The sequence below is a fragment of the Salarias fasciatus genome, chromosome 9 (assembly GCF_902148845.1).
Source record: "Salarias fasciatus chromosome 9, fSalaFa1.1, whole genome shotgun sequence".
NCBI classification, from domain to species: Eukaryota; Metazoa; Chordata; class Actinopteri; order Blenniiformes; family Blenniidae; genus Salarias; species Salarias fasciatus.
In genome coordinates this window covers 20,454,349-20,479,020 of record NC_043753.1, presented here as the reverse complement: position 1 = coordinate 20,479,020, position 24,672 = coordinate 20,454,349, and the positions used below count along the sequence as shown (strand labels likewise).

At 49.2% G+C, this 24,672-nt stretch overlaps 1 protein-coding gene across 3 annotated transcripts in view; it reads left to right on the top strand.

The window, feature by feature from the left end:
* gli3 (GLI family zinc finger 3) overlaps positions 1 to 24,054 on the top strand; it is an 88,759-nt gene extending 64,705 nt beyond the window's left edge. For all 3 annotated transcript variants that reach the window (XM_030099412.1, XM_030099410.1, XM_030099411.1), the window contains exons 5-15: positions 937 to 1,142; positions 4,155 to 4,316; positions 7,795 to 7,996; positions 9,267 to 9,486; positions 10,576 to 10,689; positions 11,241 to 11,381; positions 17,767 to 17,916; positions 18,030 to 18,194; positions 18,275 to 18,565; positions 19,858 to 20,251; positions 20,801 to 24,054. In XM_030099412.1, coding sequence (XP_029955272.1) covers positions 937 to 1,142; positions 4,155 to 4,316; positions 7,795 to 7,996; positions 9,267 to 9,486; positions 10,576 to 10,689; positions 11,241 to 11,381; positions 17,767 to 17,916; positions 18,030 to 18,194; positions 18,275 to 18,565; positions 19,858 to 20,251; positions 20,801 to 23,181 — 4,426 coding nt within the window. In that variant the 3' untranslated portion in view covers positions 23,182 to 24,054. The remainder of the gene's footprint in view (positions 1 to 936; positions 1,143 to 4,154; positions 4,317 to 7,794; positions 7,997 to 9,266; positions 9,487 to 10,575; positions 10,690 to 11,240; positions 11,382 to 17,766; positions 17,917 to 18,029; positions 18,195 to 18,274; positions 18,566 to 19,857; positions 20,252 to 20,800) is intronic.
* The last annotated feature ends 618 nt before the right edge of the window (positions 24,055 to 24,672 follow it).

The window sequence follows — 24,672 nt, the reverse complement described above, 5'->3', positions numbered from 1 at the left end:
GTGCCCTGACATTGCAAGTACCTCTAACAAGCTAAATTGTCACTTGAAAGTTGCAGTGCCGGTCCGGCACCAGAATTTTTTTGGGGGAGAATTTGAGACGATGTGACATAATGCGCCTCCCGCTGGCCTGATTTCCTTAGGTTTCGTTTTGTCCGCCATTACTCCACCAGATGTTTAGTGAGCAACAACTGAGCAGTATTGAGGATGGATCTTCCAGAAAGTAAGAAAAGACCGGCTTCTAGCACTGCAGCTCCAGCACAGACCCCACCAGGCAAAAGAAACTTAAAGTTTACTCGAGCGCTACTTAACGAGCGAGGAAGGAGTTCCCGTCTTGCGTGCACATACATGGGCACAAGCCACAGACATTAGTGTTTCACTAAGCTGCAGTTACGCCCAAGGCCTGCAGGGGCCGTTGTTTAGCATAAAACGAGGAAACTCCTTAATGCACCTTTAAACTTAAACAAAAGATTTGTATCAGATGATTTCTTAATAAGTAAGAGAAACTTTTTTTTTCTCTTATGTGGTCCAACCATCCATCATCCATCCATGTAAGCCAGGGAACTCACCGAACCATAACATTGTAACTTAGATGGGGAGAAAAAGCCTGTTTTCAAAATTTAATATGAATACAGTGTTTTAATGTTTAAAAATGTGAAAAGTAAGTTCTAAAGCGAATCCAAAAAGACTTTGTACTTCATTACTTTGCATCATTGTCGTTACAATCAGTAGATTTTAACTCATAGCTTAACTGTTTGTTTTCCCCCTTAACCTTGTGTGTGTTTGTGTGTAAAATGTGTAAACTTTTGAAAAAACCCACATGTGCAACGGTGGCAGACTTTCTATAAAGCAGCTGCTCACAATGACTCTCGTTTCCCTCTCTTTCCGCTGTTACCTGTGTGTGTGTGTGTGTGTGTGTGTGTGTGTGTGTGTCTGCAGGCCTCCTGCGCTGGCGGGCAGTCCGGCCTTCTCCGACATCTCCCTCATCCGGATCTCCCCTCAGCGGAACCCGTCGGTGGGGGCGGAGTCTCCCTTCCACCCGCCGCACCACTACATCAACCCCTACATGGACTACATCCGCTCCCTCCACAGCAGCCCCTCCATCTCCGTTCTGTCGGCCACCCGGGGCCTCAGCCCCGCCGACGGTGAGCAAAGTCACACACACACACACGCACACTTCCATCCCACATGTACCGCAGAGCGAAGACTTTTAAAAATAATTGTTGGGATTGATTAGTGAGGCTAAACTGCAGTTAAAAGGAAACCTCAGTTCTCCGCATCACTTTAATTCCTGTTTGGAGATCAGAGGAGGTCAGACAAGAGGCAAGCAGATCCATCTCTATTAAGACCCAGGGGCTGGCGAGATGCTATCTGAGCGAGGGAGAGGCGAGATGTGAGTATTATGAGTGCAGCGCTCCCCGTGTGGGTGGGGGGTGGGGGTGATGGGGGGGGGCTCAGGTCGGAGGGAGGCTAATCCTTTTGATCTGTGAGTCGTGTCAGAGACCTCTGGAGGACGCATCAGCGAGCGGCAGGGTCACATACAGTTACACCAGAGGGGAGGGGGGGTCGGATTCAAGTTCAGGGTTGGAGGGGGGGCGCGCGAGGGCGGGGAGCGGGGGCTGTTATGGCTTCCTATGGGGAGCGTTTGTTTCCGGAGATCTTAAAATGGATTTTGGCCGAGAAATCAATCGAGGCTGACGTCTGAAGGAGTTTATTAATGAAGCACTGATTGAAAATGTCCATGTTGAAGAGGGAAGAGGATGGAAAATAAGAGCCAAGTCCAACATCATTGCTTTTTGAAGCTTTTGGATTGGATAAAATTGTCTTTCTATTCTTACAAAAAGCAAAAACCAAGAATGATTTTAACTTAGCAAACCGATACTGGCCTTGAAAAGAGACATTTTTTGTTTCTGCTTTCCACCAAATCAAATTAGTTTGAAGCCACAAAACAAATGTAACTTTCTAAACTTTTAAAAAGTTACTCAAAACTTGTGGTTTATGAAATTTTAAACAACAATTAGCAACCTGTTCTGGTCATTTTTGCTGTGTTAAGACATTTAGTGTAACTCAGCTGCTCAACTAAACATGCTGGAAACTCAAGTTTGATCCCCTTCTATGCAAAAATAATTCAAACTGTTCATTTATGTGGTTTTGTGAAAGTTGGAGGAGCTGTCACAGGTTGACACGCCGCCCTCAGCCCTCATCTGTCTGATCCTGCAGGAGCAGATACGCCCTCATTGACTCTCAGCCTCGCGTTGAAGTGTGTTCCTCGATCTGCACAGAGCTTCTACACCCCGTGCACTCAGCCTCACCCCCATGCAGGCCTGCTCAAAGCTGTTTCCCAGTTCAAACCGCCGCTCTCCAACGCTCCGGCTCTTCCATTACCACAGTGTGCTCCAGCCTCGGATTGCTTTAAAGCAAACTAGTTTCTCCAACCTACCACACGATCCCCTCTCGCTGCGTAATGCTGTGAATTGTGAATGAGGCCCCTAATTACTTCTTTAATCAATCCAGTGATTAATTAACCCATCAGCTTTTGTGCTGTTAGTATATCACCACGCTTACAGGGAGCCTCCTTCTTCAATATGCAAAGGTTTTTTTTTTTTCCTACCAAAAGCTACATTTGAATAATGATGAATTAATTAACAGAATCTAATAGAGATTTAAAGTGGGTGGGATTTAGTGCCACCCTCTCGCTGCCACACATTTGCCTTTTTTTTTTTTTTTTCTTAAAAAAGAAAAAAGAAACAGCTCCTTTCTCTGGGTGTTTCTCTCCTTTCTGAAGCAGGGTGGGTTCAGAGGTAGGCTCGCCCCTGATCCTATTGTTGTGCTGAAGGAGCGCCCGGCGGCTCCCCAGGTCCTGAGGCATGCCTCTGCCTTCTCCGCATCCAGTGCCACACTGACAGCTTCCCCCTTCTCAACCCCCCCTCTTCTTTGCCCCGAGGATGGCACGCGGATGCCAGCATTTCTGATTTAGAAATCCTGCAAAGCCCCTTTTTTTTTTTTTTTTTTTTTTCCTCCTTCTTCTTCTTCTTCTTCTGCGCACGGTTGCTGAATGGGACACATTATGGTTGAATGCAAAAGCAAAGCCAAGGCGGAACACTGGAGACAATTAAGAAACTCCCCCCCCTTCCACCGAAGACATAAAAGCCAGATCGAATTAATTTAGAATTTTTTTTTCTTCCTTTCATTCAACCAATCATGGATGCATATTGCCGGCATACAGGCCAGCCTTAAGAGGAAATCTCCTCATACAGGATTTCTTTATTTATTTTCTCTTTATTTCTCCAATTGGGGGGGAAAAAGAGCTGCAGCTCGCAGTGGTCTGAACAGATTCCATATTTGCATCCCAAACCACAGTGTTAGTCTTCTCCCTCTGTTTCTCAGAGTATTTGCATATGGAAGCCCACCGCCAGATGTTTATTTTTAGGCTGCGGTTCAAGGACTTACAGCACTCTATAACTAAGGGAATGACTTGGAAAAGAGGCATCTTGAGAGAGAGAGAGAGAGAGAGTGAAGTGGAGGCAGAATCGGTCGCTCCATCTTTATGCAGCGCGGATCTATCTGGGCAGATTTAGGCCTTTTGTTTCGCTATAGAGTTTAAAGGAGCAGAGTCGCGGAGCAGGTTGCATATCTGCAGACTGCAGCACCGACGCGCAAAAAAACACACAAGCACCATCTTTGGCAAGGGATGCGTCAGCCCACATGATCTTACCACACACACACGCATACAGTACATACCATGCACTCTTTCCAAGTGATCAAGGAATAGTAAGAAGAGGAGAAAAGGCTGTTTAAGAATTGTATTGTGAGATGATCGGTTCTGCCGCTGCATCAATCGAACGCCGATGCGCACTCACTGTAATCTCCGGGGAAGCGCCCGGTAATCCTCGCCGAGGTTCTCCTCTTCAGGTGATGCTCCCCGTGCAGCTGTTTCGCTCGACTCGCCGCTGTTGCTAATGTGCTCATTACTGTTCTGCTGAGCTGATTATCATCTAATGTAAATGAGTGTGAGTTTCATAATGCGTTGCAGGTGTGCTCTCCCTTTTTTTATAAATTTTATTTCCAAATGTTTTCTTCATCGCTCACCTTCTTTTTTTTTTTTTTTTTTTTTTTCCCCCTCTGGTGCTGATCCCGTCTCTCCCTGCCTGCTCCAGCGCCTCACACCGGCCTCACCACGGCCGAGTACTACCACCAGATGGCTCTGCTGGCAGGCCACCGCAGCCCGTACGCCACCGACCTCCTCCCGTCCGTGGCGTCCACGGCGGGGGCCGGCGGCGCCAGCGCCCTGCACATGGAGTACCTGCAGGCGATGGACAGTAAGTCTGCTGCAAGTCCCAGACTCAAGACACCTCTCATTTCCACAACATCAACTTTGCATGAACTTTTGGGGCGAAACCTAATCCCACAGATCATTTTAGGAATTTGCACCAAACACTTAATCCTACTTTTATTTTTTTTTATTTTTTTAATTCCAGATCAGCATATACAAACACAGTATGTGGTTTTGGGTGGACTAAGCCGTCTTGCAGCTGTTGTAGGTTTCCCTCCTTCCCATTTAAGCGTAGATTTGTTGACTTGCAGATCACACAATGCCTCGGCATGTAGGTTAAATCCAGGATTAGCTGCGGTTGGGAAGTGGAAGGTTTCACCACATCACTGCAAACAGTGAATATATTATTCATATCAATCAACCAGTCGTTGTTTTTGCAGCACCTTTCACACAGTGAATGCACCTCAGAGTGCTTTACAAGCATATGTACACACACACACATATGGGTAGAGTTGTGTATATGCATGTGTGCACATACGTATTTGGAGCAACACTGCAGGTCTGAAACATCTGCCAGGTAACAGAGTGACGCTTCATCCATGCTTTAGGAGTGCAGTGGATTTCCACAAGACTGTGTGTGAAAGCACACCTACCACATTCAGCTCCGTTGGGAAGACACCTTTAAGCATCGAGAGTGCATACCTGCATGTTTAAGGCACAGGTGGGCCCAGAGGGAATTCAGCGCTCAAATTGCACTTTCACAATGCAACGATCCGCTCCTATAAATAGCTCAGACTACAGGAGGAGGTTTGCTTTGACATGATTTAAATGAGCTTTTGTCTTAATGTGTTGGGCTCAGGAACCGTGTGCAGAGGACTTATGCTAATGAGTTATTTTAAAGTGTAAATAGGAAATTAAACGCACACTAAATCTTAGAGAGGTCGCGCAGCCTCACCCCGCTCCCTTTGATGAGAATGTATTTAGTCAGGCAGACGCTGCTTTCATGGAAATCCAGGGTGAAGTTCCCCCTATTCCTCAGAACAAACTAATTAAAACTAGCCAAACTTGTGCGGGTATCAGAAAATTAATTGCTATTAAGTGGGAATTGGAATGTCCCACCATTCATCACTGGAGAAATCCTTTCTTCTGTGTCACTTTTTAAGATTAATAGACAGAAACAAAACAATTAGGGGCCAAATTTAAGTGGAGATGCGGTGCTCCTCACTTCCAAATCGCCTGTGATCATTGCTAGTAATCACTCATCGTGTTTCAACATCATGTGTTCCAACGGCCGCAAGAAATTAACACTTTAAAGCTTTGCTGGATTTCAGAAGGAAAAAAAAAAAAAACATGCAAAGAACGGCCGAGTCTATCAAGAGGCTTCCGCTGATAATCTGGGCTACGGCAGCTATTTTGGTCCATTTCAGATCAGTGTAATTACCTTCAGCGAGAGCTCTGCTAATGAAACAATGAGCCCGTCCTGCGTATTTGTGCTTTAATGGGCCATTGTCTACGTTCGTACTGCCTAATTAGCGCCGTAGCTCTCATAGATCACAATGACTCCAAGTCTTTATTTCTCCTCTTTATTAGCTAATCTTTATCTTCCAGCTATTTTTTCCTAATAGTTGTTTTACTGACACGCAGGCTTCTGTTTTGTAACGTTTAAGCATCTCGAACTGCTATATAAAACCTGATAATTGTAGCTATTAAGCATGTGGAAACTCTTCAGGTGCTGGTTTGTGTTTATTACCAAGCATGGCAACATTTAATTAATGTTTATAACACTTTGAAATGTCACTTTAGGTTGACATTTTTATCAAATAATACGTCAATATGTGTAATTTTTCAATAATGATCACATTAATAATACATTTTATGTATAAATAGCACTTTTCAGAATACTCAACGCCCCCCAGGTGCGTCTGCTGAGGGTTCAACCCCAGTTTTGCCAGACAACTTTTGTCAGTCGGGCCTGTCCGAGCCCTCCCCTGGCCACCAAGAATTAATGACGCGGCGGGTAAGCAGCCGTCCCGTCCATAAATCAAGAGGAAATTAGAGGGACAGCGGCGCTGCGATCCCGGACGCTCCTCTCTCTGTCTCCCCCGGCCGGCCGATTTATCATTGGGGCTGCGCATTAATAAACACCACTCCCATGAGGCTTTGCAGTGCTGAGAAACCAACCTTTCTCAGTGATCCCCCCTGCCCCCCTCCCTAATTCACCACAAGTGGAGGATTTTTTGGTTGTGGAGTTGTCAGGAAATTTGTGAGTTTCCAAGATAACGCCAGCTTGCTCAACACTTTCATTCCTCTGCTTTCCGATAGATGTCCAGATATCATGAAATGATGTGAGAGCAAGGCCACAATAAAAGAGTTATCATGTCAAGTTTTGGGTTTTTACATTTGTTTTTTGCTTTTTTAAACAGCAGGATGAAATAGAAACAAATTGAGCTGAAAGATAAGACATTAGAGTCAGTTGGTTCAGCGCTCTCCAGGCACCTCTCCCATTAAAAAATGGGAGATTTTTCATCCGGTGTGCGGACGGCGTTGCTCTCCTCGCAGATGAAACTCGGGCCTGCTTATGCCAGAACGCCGCCGCCGCCGCCGCTGCCACAGTATCCACGCAGACGCATTCACATCCGCGCGCCGTGATTACCATGTGAAAGGAGCGCGCTGTAATCGTTGGATGTGTCAAACGAGAGACGGAGCATTTACGTTTCGCGAGATGGATGGATTGTGGGGGACGTAAATATGGTGGAGGAGGAGGAGGAGGAGGTGGAGGTTTTGGTGGGGGGGGGGGTTATCGGGGCTGTGTAAGCCGGTTTTGTTTGGCTTCGCGAAATTACTCAAAATGTTTTATTTCCAAGTCTTGAGTCACAAAGTCATTGTGTCAGTTCAGGCACAAAGCGCCACATCCCCTCGGTGCTTTTTCTCCCCTCCTTCAGCCCCCCGCCCGTTTTTCCTCTGTCTTGTTTGTGACATCTCCATGTGAAAAGACAACAAAAGTCATGTTTTAATCTCTACCCGTGGCTCATTGTATGTGCGGAGAGAATGGTTGCGCCGTTTCCGCCTTTTACCTTTTCAAGCCCCCTTTTTTAGTATTTCCAGTCAACACTGATTGCATTTGAATAACGAGTCAAATTGGACTTGATTAAATATTACCATACACAGTCAGAGCATTTCTCCAACATAAAAGACATGTTTTCTCATGGATGAAATGCAAGCAGTGCATCAAGTGACAGCCGAACACTCATTCAGACGGGCCTTTTGTGCGGTGATTGACAAAAGTGTCATTTGTCAGGGTTAGATTAGGTTAGACTTTGGATAATGTCAGACGGAAAAGCTCCAAAAATTAAGATTTGCAGTTTTTGTGATCGTTTGTCAGTGAATCGCTCCTGCTTTTCTCCAGAAAGCAGCAGAAACGGGTTCATTTCCACTTTCAGGAGACATTTTAACCTGTCATTTGCACGGCGGTCACTCACTCCGGTCTCTCTCGCTCCCACTCTCTCTCTCTCCTGGTCTCTCAGGCTCCCGCTTCCCCAGCCCGAGGCTCCCGTCACGGCCCAGCAGGAAGCGGCCGCTGCCCATCTCGCCGCTGTCGGAGCACAGCTTCGACCTGCAGACTATGATCCGCAACTCGCCCAACTCCCTGGTCACCATGCTGAACAACTCTCGCTCCAGCTCCTCCACCAGCGGCTCCTACGGCCACCTCTCCGCCGGAACCATCAGGTAGCTGGAGGAGGAAGGGCAGAATCTTTCTGTAGAGACATGGAGGTGACGGAGGGTTGATGAAATCGAGGGTCGCGGTTGTTATTTCTGGCTGTAGCATGAAAACAGTCGGATTCGTGAGGATGTCTGTGAGTGTGCGTCCTTCGCGGTGGTCATTTGGGAACCAGCATGTGCCAATATGGAGTCGGACGGCGGCGCGTCCCGTCGCTGAAGGTTTCATAACGCCATCGATTGGCACGTTCCCTCCACCGCCTCGATAAACCCGCGCACCTCCTCCAGGATCAATGTGTGCTGCAGAAAAGTGCGAAGGAAGTGAATATGTGTGTGTATGGTCCACGTCAAACCCCCGCGTGGGTGTTGCGCTCCCGGCCAGCCGGTCAGCCCGCCTCCCCCGGCGGCTCGTGTCAGTCATCCGCTCACTCCTGATGGGAGAATCACATTCATCACAGCCAGGTACGGCCGGCTCAGGCAACGGGAAGCGAGAGGAAAAGACCGGAGAGGGGGCAAAATAGGAAGATCCATCGCCCCACCCACAGCCATTGATCAGCGATCTGTAAGAAGAGTCTGATCAATCATGCGGCACACTTAGCCACTGTCCAAGTGACAGGGCCCAAATAGCCGGAGCCAACAGACTGATGAGTGATATGACAAGCGGATGGGCCCCCAAATGTGTCTCGGCCCATTGATTTCCACTCGGCTCGTAATAAGATCAGCAGACATATGGGTCGCGGCGAGAGCAAGGCGTCAGCGGCCAGGATGAATGGAGGCTGCCGCCGCTGAGCCACACAGATCTGTGTTTATCGGACGAACCCCCCGAGGACGCTCGGCGCCATTCTGGGTTTTTGTTTTTTTTAACCATCAACAAAGTTTTAGCTCAGGTTAATAAACTTCCAGCATTCAGTAGAACAGTTTCGCCATGTTGACGTGTCTGTGCGGCGCGCTGCAGATTATTTACGGTGTGTATCGTTTGCCCAGTGGAGAAATGACATCGTGCCTTACACACAACTCAGGATAATTCGCTGTGTTAACAAGCTGAACATTGGCAGGGATTTGCAGACGGAGCGGAGCTCCAGCATTACCACACCACCTCCTGTCAGATTGTCCCCGGGGTTGCGGCGCTATCCAGAACAATCCATTTACCCACTATCTTTCCCCCTTTTTGTCTCATTGCTTTTGCAGCTGTGTGTTTTTTTTTTACTGAGTGAAGTTGTGTTTTAGTTTTTTTGGGATTATTTAGCCGTATTGTAACTCGTCTGTCTCGATGGTTCAGCCCGGCCCTGAGCTTCGCCTACCCCCCCACCCCGGTGGCTCTGCACGTGCACCAGCAGCTGATGGGCCGCCAGCCGGGCATCGTGGGCTCCGCCTTCGGCCACAGCCCCCCCCTCATCCACCCGACGCCGGCCTTCGCCACCCAGCGGCCCGTGCCCGGCATCCCGCCGTCCGGCCTCAGCGCCAGCGAGCGCTCCGCCATCTCCAACGACTCCTCGCAGGTGAGAGCGGCGGCGGCGGCTGCGATTCATCATCGCCGGGTAATAGATAGCGGCGGCTCACGCCGGCGAGACGCGGCGGAGGAGCGCGGTACAGGCAGGACCCACCCTCCTCGCTCGCCTCTCCTGGGACTTTCCTCCAACTTGGGTTGCCTCTTGTTGTGCATCCCGCCGAACGCGGCGCCGAACGCGCCCGCGGCAAACAACCAGGGGCTTGTTAGCATAGACTCCCACCGCTGACGCCATTAATCACAAGAGGAGGAACAAGGATCTGGAGAGCGAGCGCTGACGTGGATGGATGGATCCGATGGGGCTTTTCCTCTGCTCGTTCGGCCCCTGCTGTATGTGCGGGCCCTTATTTGAAGTAAATATTCACAGTTTATTGGTTGTCCCCCTCCTGCTGTTCCTCAGGCCGTCGACGTTATGTTATCTCAAATTGGAAATACCAAAATTGCCTTTTCCTTTTCCCTGTATACACAGAATATTGCTTTGGGGCCGCAGCTGAATCCCAGAGATTGGCCAAATGTTTTACATGCTGCAAAACTGGAAAAAAAAATAATATATATATATATATATATATATCCAAACATCACATCCAACAAAGCTCTTTTTCTGCTTTTATTTTTTAATTTCAACTTATTCAAATCTTGTAATTTCAGCCAGCTTGCTTTGTAATAAAAGCTCCCCCATCGGCTGATTCAAGCCGGGGCTGCATTTGGGTCATCCGCTGGTTGAATCGGTTAATGAGTCGGTTTTAATTGCGATGATTAGCAAAGCTAATGTGATACACTGAATTGCCCAGTTTTTCATTAGCCGAACTAAAGCTCTCATCTGAGACGGGATGCAGGAATTATTATGGTTCAACCACAGTTGTTATTTTTTTTTTTTTTGTGTGTGATTAAATAAATGACTGATTGACTTATAAGCATCACATGCATTTTTAATAACCTTATAAAGGATCAAACAAAAAAAAAAAAAATAGCAGGGAATTAAAGGAGTGTAATTATCAGTGTAGTGAAAAGCAGGCTGTTGGACGTCCGTAATGAGGAAATAAAAGTAGTAAATGCTCACATATGTCCTCTCTCTCCACAGACTAAACCAACAAGTGAGTCGGCGGTGAGCAGCACGGGCGACCCCATGCACCACAAGCGCTCCAAGATGAAGCCGGAGGAGGAGCTGCCGAGCCCGGGCGCCGTGAGCGTGCAGGTCGGGCCCGCAGCTTTCTGTGTTCCTCTCAGAAACACCCACACTGTGGAAAGATTATTAAATTTCTCGAAGGCCGTAAAAACCGCTGCTCGCCCGCCGAAGGTGAAGCTGGAGCCACGATAACCGACGGCGTTGCTCTCGTTAGGGAGGAGGCTTGACGCTCAGGCCCCGCTGGACCGGAGCCACGCCGGCTCCCGGCGCCGCGCTCAGCCGTCTGACCGTGACAGTGAAATATGTCCAGGCTAATAGAGCGACCTACAGCAGGAAAAGGGGGTTAGATTCCTCAAACACTCGCCCCGGTCCCGTCGTATAACAGCCCTCAGACACAGAGAGCGCCTTTCACTGCTACATTTCCGCTCTGCACACTCGACCCCCCCCCCCCCCCCGCTGCCACACGAGGCCGCATTCACACGTGCGCTGTGGTCTTGACCTATAACCCACAATTCCTCGCCGCCTCTTTCATGTGGAAAACGTCTTTTACGAGTTTTTACGTTTTTCAGTCGGCGCTTGACTTTAACCACGTCGCTCTTTGTTTTTTTTTTGTTTTCCAGGATCATCCTGACGGGATGACGCTGGTGAAGGAGGAAGGAGACAAGGATGAGAGCAAACAGGAGCCGGAGGTGGTTTATGAGACCAACTGTCACTGGGAGAACTGCTGCCGCGAGTTCGACACCCAGGAGCAGCTCGTACAGGTGAGCGTGGCACGCCGGAACAGGGGCGGAGCCTCAGGAGGCTGCAGATCACCGCGCATCTGCGGTGATCGGAAAGTGTGACGTCAAACCCGCTAAATGATTTTTCACAGAAGAGCTTCCTCTGCCTTCTCACCTATTGTCATTTCCAAGGAACTTCATTAAGGATGAACAAGTTACAAAAAGAAGATATAATAGAAATTAAAACTTATTTAAAAGTCAAGATTATATTATGAGAAGTTTATTATAGAGAAAAAACATTAATTCATTTGAAATCCTGAAGACATTTTTGAGCAACAGTGTTGTGGTTTTCTGGTTTTCAGTGAGATCTGAAATGATAAAAAGTGAAAGAATGAGAAAACAATGTCACTGTTTGCTTCACTGTGATCATAAGTGAATGTTGAAAAGCTCACATTTTGTTCCTGTTTGTAGTTAAAAGAACAATAGAGGATCACCTCTGTTGTGTTGAGTCCATGACTCTTGGAGTTTTGATTTAGTGAGTCCAATAAAGTTATATGAAACAGAAACAATATCAACAAACCCACACATTAAGGAATTAGAAGAGTGGCAATAATTACAGAGGTTCCTCCAGTCCAGCATGCATCCTTTTACAGTCAAGTATTGATCGTTTTTGGGGGGATTTTAACTGCATCGCATTGCGTCAGTTTCTGAGAGTGAAGTGTTCAAACTCCAGTTCCTCTTCAGCACCAGCAGCTGTTTCTGGGTGAACGTTGAAAAACACAACAGGAGTCGTTCGGCTGTAAGACGGAGCTCAGAAAACACTCGCCAGAGCCGCAGTGTTTGTGTTTGTGTGCTGGGAGAGTTGTCAGGCTCAGTCGATCTCAGCAACACAAGCTGCAGCTGTGCCGGTCGGGACAGCGCCTCCTATCAGGCCCCGGCAGCGGCAGCCTTCGGCGGCGGCGGCGGCGGCGGGGCCGCGGGCGCCGTCCGCTGCCGGCCTCCTGATTGGATCCGGGGACGTGGTAATGGGCTCAACAAGCCGGCGAGCACATCCTGCGGCTTAATGCCGCTCACTGATCTGGCGGGCGAAGCCTCCGGACCGGACCCCCTCCTGTCCGTTATCGGGACCCTCCTGCGACCCGCGAGATGGACGGCTCTCATCATCCGGCGCCCGGGGGTTCGCCGCGGTGCCAAATATTAATGACGCGACGGCCGCCGCGCCCCCTTCCACGGCTACTTACGCTGACACCATTAGCTCTGCTGGCCGACTGAGGCTGGAGAAGTGATAAAATTACAGCAATATGAGGGACGGCGCGGCGCACACACACACACACACACACACACACACACACACACACACACACATGAAACACACATCACCGCCACATCTGATAGAAAGATCCTCAGCTCTCCACAGCTGTCTATTTGCCGTCTTGACATTGCAATCCTGGGCTGCGGTGGTAACCCCTATCTATAATTGATATCCTCAGCACGGAATGGGCTGCCTCCCGTGTTTGAAGGGCTCAGCTCAAAGGTTGAGCATCTTGACAACTTCTTGCCCCTGTTTCAGAGGGTGTGTGTGTGTACGTGTCTGTGTGTGTGTGTGTGTGTGTGTGTGTGTGTGTGTGTGTGTGGAAGGGGAGAGGATGGCTTCTAAATGGAGAGAAATCCAGCTCACATCCTCACCAGGTGGCCGTCCAAACAAAGCAGCGGCCTCTCATTCCTCCACACACACACACACACACACACACACACACACCCACACCCACACACACTCACACACACACACACGCCATCCAGCTTTAACCTTGCCAAGCCGCACTTAGTGCTATCAGATTTTCATGTAGACACACACCAGCACAATCCTTATTAGTTTTCCATTTCCTCATCTTGGAATTGTTTTTTTTTTTTTTTCTTCTTCTCCTTCTTCTTCTTCTTTTTCCGACGCTCGACTTTCCGATATGACGTTTTATTTCTCATTTTCTATGCGCATGCAGATATGCAGAGAGATGCCAATGAAAGTCTTCGCCTACAGAATCCCTGCCCTCTAATTCAGCCGAGCGGACGGGAAAATGCTCTTATCTCTGCGCACCCCCACCCCCCACAGTAATAGGATAAGTACAGTATTTGGACCACAGTGGCTCTCCTCACACACTGGGAGGGGTTTGGGGATAGGGTGTGTGTGTGTGTGTGTGTGTGTGTGTGTGTGTGTGTGTGTGGTTGGGGGGTTTCCATATAAGCAAACAATAGAGCGTCCCTTCCCCCTTGTACTTGTCGTCTGAAATAGCTTTGGGGGTAAAATAAAATATCCATTTCTCCTTGGTTTTAACCCTTTTCGTCCCTGAATTGTTTAAAGTGGCATGAACGTCAGCTTCCCAGATTTCTTTGTGGTTGGCCTAATTTTAGCGCCAAGCCTCCAACACCACCCTCATCGCTCTCCACCTTCTTCGGTGGCTCCCCCGCCGCGCTCCCGACGCACATTTTCACCCTCTCCAAACGGGTTCTCACCACGGCGCGCCTCCGCCGCTCCTTTATCACCCGCGTTTTGAGCGCTTTCGGTGCCGCCGATAAGATAAACATCAGATCTGCGCAATTTGGCTCACTTATCGGGCCTACCCAGTCAGCGGAAAGCCAGGCGGGTGTCAGCTTTCGTCGGCTGTATTTATTTCATTTATTACATTTCAAGTCTCGATACCTCTCCATCGCCCTCTTCGCTCAACCCGTCAAGTCTTTCGCTTCCCCGTTTTTGCGGGTGAAACCTCTCCCTCGCTCATTTTCCCCTTTCATTTCCCCCTCCCTCCCTCCCCGGTTCCCCTCGGAGGGAGCACTTTTAAAGATAAGGCCTGGTGGCTTCTTTAATGTCTCTCTTGAAGTAGGCTCTTTTCATTGGAGTTTGTTGCCAGAGATGCCAGCCCAGCACTCCCATAATTCCCTAATATGGCCTCCTTCAACAGCCTTTTATTATTTCCCCATTGATCCGTTACAGGTTCTACATGGTGGAGTTTATAAAGGAGCTGTACGTTTCTGACTGAGTGGGGAGAGTTTATATAAGGCATATTGTCTCAAAAATAGGCCTAAAATCTTGCCTGCTTCTAAAACAAGTTTGTGGATCTTTAAATTCAGTCGTCCTGTAAAGCCTCGTTCCTCGTAAAGGTAGAGAAATGGGTAAAGTGTGACCGCGAGGGGCGATGACATTAATTCATTCATTGGATCTGCGGTAATTCTCAGCTTTTTCTCACGGATTGAATATCCAGTCAAAGTTTATTTTAGAGGTTCCTGCGGCCCGCTGTAAAAAACGAAACCCCCTGAAGGCTCAGGACTTATTTCTGGTGAGTGAACTTTCAGGTTCGGGTCCGTCCCCTTATAGACACTATAGATACCGACTGGGTTTGGAACATTTTGGTTGACATATTTTATGAGGGCTTCTTATGTTTTATGGGGGTGTTTTATGTAGCTGGTGGTGTGTGTGTGTGTGTGTGTGTGTGTGTGTGTTGCTGCAGCTCGCCGGGCGGCGGGCCGCTCTGCACCCGGTCCTCCACATAGGTGGTGCTGTGATGTCCTTGTTCTTGCAGGGGGAGCTGGGAGATCTCCCCGTGTGCAGCTTTGTTGAAGCAGCGGGCGTGTGTGTATGAGTGTGTATGAACGTGTGTGTGTGCGCCTCCCCGGTGTTAAAGAGAGATAAACGCAGGCGCAGTATAAAGCCCCCCCCCCACTCCCTCCTCCCACCCGCTCCTCTCTGGCTGCTGGCGAAGGCCTTTAATTGGTAAAATGCAGATTTTTTTTGATCATGAGGAGGATTAGGCCCCCTTATCTGTCTCGAGTATCTTACTCTGAGATGAAAAGACTGTGCTGAATTACACATGCCAATTCCAGCTCCCTGCCCCCTGCTCGCTCGCTCTCAGCCTCTCTCCTTCCTTCACTTACTTCCACCCCCCCCCCCGCGCTTTTTACTTTTTCTTTCCCTCCCTTCTTTTGCCTTTTTTTCATGCCCCCCTCCTTCCCTCTCTCTCTCTCTCTCTCTCTCTTTTTTTTCTATACAAAGCACTTCAGCGGCCGACATCACAAAAGAGCATATGATTTATTAGGCGGTGTTTGATAAAGCTAAACGGTGTTGCGGGTCCCACAGCTTAGTGAAATTGCCTTGTAAACAGGCCCGTCTTTTCTCACATTCTTAATACACGGCGGTGGCGGCGGCGGCCCGGAGAGGGCTCGATAAGGAGACACGGAGACGGATACCCAAGCCAGCAAATGTGAGGGAACAGTAAAGGAATTTATATAATTATGTGTATTGTGTCCCGCCTAGAGATCGGAGGGAATTGCTGCCGGCAGCGGAGTATGGAGAGTGATTTTTGTTTAGCGTTCTACACGAGTGTGTATCTAAAGCTAGAAAACGGCACCTGTGTGTGTGTGTGTGTGTGTGTGTGTGTGTGTGTGTGTGTGCGCGCGCGCGCCTCTCGTACGTCACAGGCGGCTCCAGTGTCCCCTGCGTCCGTGTCCCCGGCGCTCCCTGTCGCGCGCCTCCCTCCTAAATCCATCTTGGTGGCGTTTTTACAGTTGTTGGCCGATAAGCTGGCAGGGGGAAGATGAATAACCCGCCGCGCCGCCGCTATCAGCACCTGTTTGTCGATTTAACCAGGCAGCAGGACCTGTCTGCTCAGCATGGAGATTATTGATTCAATAAGAATTGCCATTAGATCATGCCATTAGGTTCCTCAGCAGCCCCCCCCCCCCCCCCCCCCCTCCTCTCACATGCCCCCACCTCGGCGTGTCCGCCGTTCTGTCACCCCGGAGGCTCATGCATCACACCCGTCAGCGGCCTCCTTCATTTGTACAAACAGAGAACGACTGTGTATCCATCTGTGTGTGTGTGTGTGTGTGTGTGTGTGTGTGTGTGTGTGTCGTGCCAGCCACCGGCGCGATCCCACACCACGGCGCTCGCCCATCGCTCTCAGCCCGGGGATATTGAACGCTGGTCACACCAGACCGATCGCTTGCCACAGGGATTCCCTCACAGGGAGGAGAGGAGGAGGAAGATGAGAGCGACGGCCGAGGCCTCCTGAACCCCGGACCAGGCCGGGGAGGAGATCAATCTTGGGGGGGGAAACTTCACCGGTGTCTGTGGTCATCCAGTTCCCAATCATTCCCCCCAGAATTAGTCTTGTTTTGTCAGTTTAGAATTAAAAAAATGTCAGGCGAGAATAATGGCGGCGCTCCGCTGATCTATTATTGTCAATTTCGCTCATTGCCTCGGCTTCTGCGGCGCCGCGGTTACAGTGCTGACTCATTTGTTGATACACCGTTAGTATTTCTGGCGAAGCGAGGGGGCTCGCGGGTCAAGATGTCTGGAAGAAATGATCAAGCGTATCGCGGTGGCCGCGGCGCCCGGGGGTCACGATCTGGCCGGTGGGCAGGCGGCTCAGGAGGCACAGAGACGACATTGTCAGGCCGGAGTTCTGCCTCTGGGCGGAAACTGACCCTCGCTGCTTTATTTGCTTTGGTGTCGAACCTTTGATGGCTCGACCGTCTTGTGAATGAACGCTGGCACAAAGCGCCGATTCCCCAGACGTTTATGAGCATTCAAAGCGAACTCTATTTATCTCCCTTCCCTCCGACCGTCAGTCCTTATTCTGCCCCCTGAAGGTAAAAAGACTCTGTTCTGGTTTCTTTCAGTGGGGATGTGGTGCGTCTCTCAGAAACACTGTTGTCTCCAGAATTGAGCCAGATGTTGACTTCATCCCCTGAGGGTCCAGGTCTACTTTCTTTTTTTGTCCCCTCGCTGCTCGCCTCCTTCTCTAACATCCACCACTTGCTGCATTTTAGTAGGAAGGTGGGAAAAAGCAGAGAAAGGTTGTTCTCTCTCATGTAAGGCTTGACTGCAGTCGTTAGAGCCGCTGCGTTTCAGAAGCCTTGTCGTTTCCTTTCCATTTTTTTGCCGCCCCACCCCACCCCACCGCCTGAGCCCGGGATTGGAAGTTGCCACAGCAGCACAACTGTCAGCACTTGTCATGAAGGGGCAGGAGGCCCAGCGTGATGCGAAGTGACGGTTTTATTTGAAAATCCTGTTCGGATCGGACGCCGAGGCTCCCGAGTCTGCCATCCTCCCACCGCAGATCGCCACAGAGCGAGGAGGAAAAAAAGGCTTCAGTGGAAGGAAGGAAAGCACTGAGATAAATGAGAAATTAAATGGAGAAAGAAGGATATGAAAAGAAATGAAAAACAAGAAAAAGAATGTTTTATTCGCCTCTTATGCTGCGGCAGAGCGAGAATTCCCTCCAGCTAAAACAAGGAATCAGTTTAATGCAGAAATCACATTGCACACAGACCGTTCTTCATTCTGGTGTACGGGAACAGAAAAAAACACATTATCATGATGCAGCTCCGGTTTTTTTTTTTTTTTTTTTTTAAATTCTCTCATCTCCTTTTCCAGCACATCAACAATGACCACATCCACGGCGAGAAGAAGGAGTTCGTGTGTCGGTGGGAGGAATGCTCTCGAGAGCAGAAGCCCTTCAAGGCACAGTACATGCTGGTGGTCCACATGCGCAGGCACACGGGGGAGAAACCACACAAGTGCACGGTGAGGACGCTCACGCTCGTGCCGCTGAATGCACGGATTTGCATGGGAAGATGCGATGTCGTGGTTACGAGGTGAAGGATGTGTGTGGAGATCGTCTCTCTCTGCTCCTCCAGTTTGAGGGCTGCACCAAGGCCTACTCCCGTCTGGAGAACCTGAAGACTCATTTGCGCTCGCACACGGGAGAGAAGCCGTACGTGTGCGAGCACGAGGGCTGCAACAAGGCCTTCTCCAACGCCTCCGACCGGGCGAAGCATCAGAACCGAACACACTCCAACGAGGTACTGACCCCCTCCGCCCTGCCTCGTCCCTGCAGGTTCCTCTTCCCGTGGTAACTCACCTCTCCGTTCTCCTCTTTCAGAAACCGTATGTGTGTAAAATCCCCGGCTGCACCAAACGCTACACGGACCCCAGCTCCTTACGGAAGCACGTCAAGACGGTGCACGGGCCGGAGGCGCACGTCACCAAGAAGCAGCGGGGGGACTACCCGCGGCCCCCGCCCCAGCCCCGGGAGCCCGGGGGCAACGGCCAGGGGCGGTCCCCGGGGCACGTGCCCCTGGGCGGCTACGCCGACCAAAGGGAGTACAACCACGCTACCTCAAAACAGGATGAATGTCTGCAGGTCAAGTCTATCAAGACAGAGAAGCCTATGGTAAGACTGGAATCCAGGTCGTGTTTGGTCCAGTTTTACTTTTTCAGATTCTTACTACTATATTAACCTATATTAACCTTGTACTCTGAATACATAAAGTCAAGCTTCTCTGTCCCATAAAAGGGGAAAGTGCATTTAACCCAAACCTTCTAACGAGTACATCTTTTCCTCTATTCTATGCTTCGGCATTTCTCTTCCTCAGTGGGTAATCAGGTGAGCTAGGTGTCTCTTTGCATTTGTAGAAAAAGCCATCGTTCCTTTTCTCGTCGTTTTCCAACCTGTTGGACATTCTTGATCACTTCACAGCTCCTCAGCATCTGTTCTCTTTGTCTCATCCCTCACAAGTTTCACTCTCCTCACTTCATTGTGCAGTCCGCAGCTATGTGCGGCTCGCGTGCCTTTGAGCAGAACTGCAAGGGCACTGAACACATGGCCAACACTGCCCCGGGCTGTGCAGCACAGCCAAGCTCATCCCCTGGTAACCAGGGAAACGGCTGATACTTTGGTGCCAAAAAAAGTCATTGCATTATTCCTCAGTGCCACGTAGTTTCTAAAATTCTGTAAACAATATAATCGGGCAATAGCGGGTCTCAGAGGAGGACTGAATCTTATTTGTCTGTGCTGCAAAAAACAATTCCAAACATTTTTTTGTCCTTTGAAGCTTTTTTAGCAGGGTCACAGAAGGAGAAACTTCTCTTCTGCAACAGTGAAAAGTGCTAAAAGCCAGTATTACATTGCATGAAAAGTTAGAGGGCCTGTGTTTGGGACATTATTTATTCACTGTTGCGTTGTTGCAATGCTTCGTGGCGAATGCATTTGTAGGATGAGTTGAAGATGTGGGTTTCCAGAGTGAAAAATGAGTAACAGCTCAGGCGTTTCCAATCACTCGATTTACTGTGGTCGAGTGTTTGGCCGCCCAGTTGGCGCACCTGACGAAGCTGTCCGAAGTAGATGGTTTCTCCACACACTAGACTCTTGTTTTTTAGAATCACCGCCCTCCAATCCACTGAACAGTCACAGGATAATCTACTGTTGGCACTGAAGATGTTGAATCTTTTTGTAAACCACAAACCCAGCTGAGTTTCAATATGATGGTGGGATTTAAATTATATTTCTCATTTGTGTATATATTCATCATTATTGACATTACAATGAAAACATCCTTTGCATTGCATTGCATCATTGTTTTTGTTGTGTAATGTTGTATATCTTTAAATGGTGTAACCAAAAGTCAGCATATTTATTCAACATTCTCTCTCTCGCTCCTTTACTGCTTGCTGTGCGCCCGCCAGACGTCTCAGCCAAGCCCTGGCGGTCAGTCTACATGCAGCAGTGACCAGTCCCCCATCAGCACCTATCCCAGCAGTGGAGTCCAGCTTGCTGTGAGCGCCGGACGCTCGCCAGGGGAGGGGTTGGAGGAGGACGAGGAGAAAGAGGAGAATGAAGACGAGGTGGAGGAGGAGTGCGAGGGCGAGCACGCCCCCATCATGGACTCCACGGTCTCCACGGCCACTGCAGCCATGCTGACCCTGCAGGCGAGGCGAAGCATCGGCCGCCCGCTGCGCTGGATGGAGCACATTAAGATGGAGAGGCTGAAGCAGGTGAACGGAGCGCTGCCCAGGCTGGGGCCCCTGTCCCCGACACCACCCCCAAAAGGTCCTGCAGCGCCCAGCATTCTGGGGAAGGGTAAGGGTTACTAAAGACATCTTTAAGCTTCTTTCTTTTGACTTTGCAGGTGAAATGGGATGATTTTTTTAATGCTTAATCTCAGTCCAACCTTCATTGAAGGACATTGGTTCAGTTCAGGCAGGTGTTTTACAGCGCATGACAAGAGATGAATGACGCCATCCCGTCCGGCTAAAGGATTCAAGCACAACAGATGCTTGAAAATCAATGTTCTACTGGAAAATGGTATCAGGACCATATCAAGCCATTTATCATATCAGAGACAATAGCATGTAATATCGTGTTTCATGGCCAGGAGCTGCCAGTTGTCTACAGTGACATCTGTTGGAGCAATCTCTCCACACTTACGCTAACCTGATTCTGCTCCTTGTCTTTTATCCAGTGGGAATAATCTGTTTAGTAGATACATGACCTCCTGTAAAATGCAGGGTTTCAACACATTTGTAATATCCACAGACTTTAGAATTTTTTCTTGTTATAAAAGAGGTTTTTTGTGTTTTTCTTGCTTTCCTTATTCATGTAAGAACCTTTTTCCCATTCACGTTTCAGGATCCTGTCTGGGCAGGCAGTGGGGAGTATCGGCTCCTCAGCCTCCTCCTCATGCTGAGCTGAGCAGCACCGAGCTAACCGTGCTAAACCTGCTCCGCGACCGTCGAGACAGCAGCGGGAGCGCGACCAGTTCGGCCTACCTGAGCAGCAGCCGGCGCTCCTCGGGCATCTCCCCCTGCTTCTCCAGCCGACGCTCCAGCCAGGCGTCCCAGAACGACGGGATGACGGCGGCCGCCCACCACCGCCGCCTCCACAACCTCAGCTCCACGGACTCCTACGATCCCATCTCAACCGATGCCTCCCGCCGGTCCAGTGAGGCCAGTCACTACGGAGGCGGGGTGGGAGGTGGCGGAGGGATGCTCTCAGGTGGTGGCTGTGGAGGTCTGGGAGGAGTTGGTATGGGAGGAGGAGGAGGTGGAGGATCACGAGGGATGCTCAACTTAACCCCAGCACAGCACTACCACCTTAAAGCCAAGTACGCCGCAGCAACCGGCGGCCCCCCTCCGACGCCGTTACCTAACATGGAGCGCATGAGCTTGAAGACTCGGATGACCATGATGGATGAGGGTGGCAGCAGTAGCTGCTTGCCTCCGCTTGTCAGGCCGCCCCGTTACAGTGAAGGCACCAGCGGGTACAGCAGTGGGTACATGGGGCATGCGGGTTACAGGAGAAGGGTCCTCTATCCCGGGGAGGGACCACTGAACGGGAACAGGAGAGCCAGCGATCCAGTGCGGACGCAGGCTCCCGAGAGTTGCAGTTTGCCCCCGGTGCAGCGTTTCAACAGCCTTAATAACCTCCACCCCCTTCCCCCACTGGCTCATCATTCTTCGCCCGAATCCCGCAATTTCAGCCTCCAAAATTACACACGCTCAGAGGGTAACCTCCAGAGGGGCCTGCAGCACTCACCATACACTCCTAGCATAGCGGAACATGCGGCCTTAGAAGCCCTGGCCATGGAGGACGACGGGGTGGCTGGCCTGTTGCTTGGGGATGAAGATATGCTGCCCGATGACCTGGTCCAGTATCTCCACTCCCAGGTGGACAGTGGCTCCTATATGCACAATGAGGACCAAATAGTTCTTAACCAAAGGGACACCTCCCACCTACCTTTGGAGGAAGTCAATCAAATTCACACCTCAGAGTTTAATCTGGCGTTCCCTGGCCCCCAAAACCTCCAGCTGCATCAAGTCGGAGAGCGGAAGAGTCCCAGTAAACTTCCAATCCAGTGGAATGAAGTGAGCTCTGGGAGTGCTGAGCGGTCGCCTCAGAGGGAACAGAACCACCTTTCACAGTGTGGACGGTGGTCCACGACAGAGCAAGGCCCGGTATCTGCACCTTTTGGAAGGTTTGGAAACATGGTGGTCCAGCAGCAAATGCCCCTAGACTTCCAGAACAGCTGTGCCCAGGATAATCAGCCTCAGAGCGCATGCTGCGTCAACCTCGGGGTGAAGTTAGAAACATCCAATAGTTCCTGCATGGAGATGAGAGGTACCGGTCACAACGTCTTCGGCAGGCCTAACTTTTCACAGATCATCGATGGGCCTCTTCCCCAGAGTTTCAAACAACACGTCTCGAACGGACCTCAGAAACAGAGCCACTTTCAGCAGAACCTCAACGGCAGCGGCCCGTGCCAGATTGGTAACAACCCAGCCCTGTGTCGGTCTGCCATGGACAGCCTCCCCAGCCTCTCCCAGGGAACAGCTCTTCAGCACAATCGACTAGCTCATGCCCCTCGTCCACCAGTCAGTGGTTACAGGAACTTGGTCAGAACCCAGCAGTACCTCAACTCTGAGAGCGCCAGTGAAGTCCAAGCTTGCCCCAATCAGCAACAGCAGCTGCAGAGGAATGGAGACCACTGTTCTCTTGCAAATCAGGTGTCAGGGCTGAAACTCGAGGCCACCGACCACGGATACTTAGAGCAAGGCTTTGGTGACTGTCTGTCCTATGAGCCAGCAGATAGGAAGGCCTCCTCATTTCCTGCTCTGGAGGATCCGTGCTTGCTGGACTCCATGATTGAGTCTCAGGTGCAAGGTGGTGGCGACAACAACAGTGGGAACTCAGTGGCTCTTCTTTCCCCTGGCGCAGATCAGGTGACGAGCACCATGGATGGCGGCGTGACGGGCGTTTTGGATGAAGGGGTACCCCTGGACTTCGGTGTAATGCTGGAGGACGGCTGTGACCAGGGCAGCCTGGTGTCGGGGGTGTTGAGTCCCTCCATCTTTCAGGGTCTGTCCAGGACCTCGTCGCGTCTCACCACCCCGCGAGCGTCCGCTGCCTTCCACAGCGTGGCTCCCGGCGTCAACAACATGGCCATCGGAGACATGAGCTCCCTCCTCTCCACACTTGCGGAGGAGAGCAAGTTCTTGGCGATCATGCAGTAGCTGCCCTCTTTCTGCTTTCTCCTCTATTCGGTTCGATGGAAAAAGGAATAGAAAAACTCTGGTGTATGTGAAGATTACAAGAAAAAGAAAAGTGTCAATGATGAAACCTTTCTTGTGTACTTAAGTGTTCTGGAAACAGGCAGTTGCCAAACCCGTTTATTTTGTAAAAAAAAAAATTCATCCTACACAGAAATGGGATGTGTCAAAAATGATGTATATATAGTTATATTCCTTTTCGGGAATGAAGGCTATTTTTGGAAGCCCGTCTCTTTGTACAACAACGTGGTGGTGAGCAAAAGCTCATTTTATTGAATCAGTATTCTATGTATTGTCACTGTTATTGCTGTATACCCTGTAGGTAAAGAACAAAATGCATGTAATCAACATTGAACACTGTCTATACGAGCACATAGACTAGTCCATTGTAGAAAGTAAGAAGCGCTCTGCTCTCACAGGTACAAAACTGTTCTCAGTTCTGCTCATTGGTTTAACAAGTTTTAAAAAATTACAAAAAAAAAAAAAAGACTTTATATACATCATTAGTTTTAATTGTGGTATATTTACATTTGCTGTTGTTTTGTTTCTGTTTCTTTTGTGAAGCTGTAAATGTTTCAGTGCTTCTTCCATCTTTTACCAAGTGGTATTTTGTTTTTTTGTTTTTGTCAAGTTACAACCAAGTCCAAAAAAAATAAAGGAACGGACCAGACTTTCAAGTCTTCGTGGCACTGTAGACCGTCATCTACTTGATATCTAAATGACTTGATTTAGTTCGACTGATAAGGTACTCTCACTTTGTACATAACAGTGTTTTTCTATTCTGTTTGTGGTCTGATTTTTGACGTTGGATTGCACGGTTGTTGATGTTAAAAAAGACTTTTGGTCCATGATTTGGTGCTTTATGTATGCTTACAAGAATCGATATGAGTACTTATGGTTTTTTAAACTGTCTTAATAATGACCAGCTGTGGTCCGCAGCACAGGAGAAGTGCACAGTGACGTGTTTTATTTCATAGGAAATCATTTGTATTGTTTTCTCCAAAGCTCTTAAAATTCAGAATGTGTACTGCCATCAAGTATTGCAGTGACTTGGTCAACAGTGTTAGCATTGCCTTGCAGTCGGAAGTGACTGACTGTACACTGAATTGTTGAGGAGTTTACCTTTTATTCATTGTGGCATCCGAACAATGAGGTACAAACTGTTTTATTGTTCTTTGGTACTTTTGTCCCTTTTGTAGCTGTGCATTGACGGTGTTTTGTTGTTTTTGAAGAAGTAGAAATCATTTCCTTGGGAAGAAGGAAATTACAGAGGTATGTGCCTTATACGTATCTGCCTGTCGGTAAAGAGAGAGATCACTGCCAATCTTTCATTGTGAATTATGAAAAGATAAAATAATAAACAATAAAGTGTCTTGTGAGACCTGAAAAAAAGAGAAAATGAAAAACGTTTATATAAGAGAAGTCTGAATATGAGAAAAGTTAAGATTTGCGAAA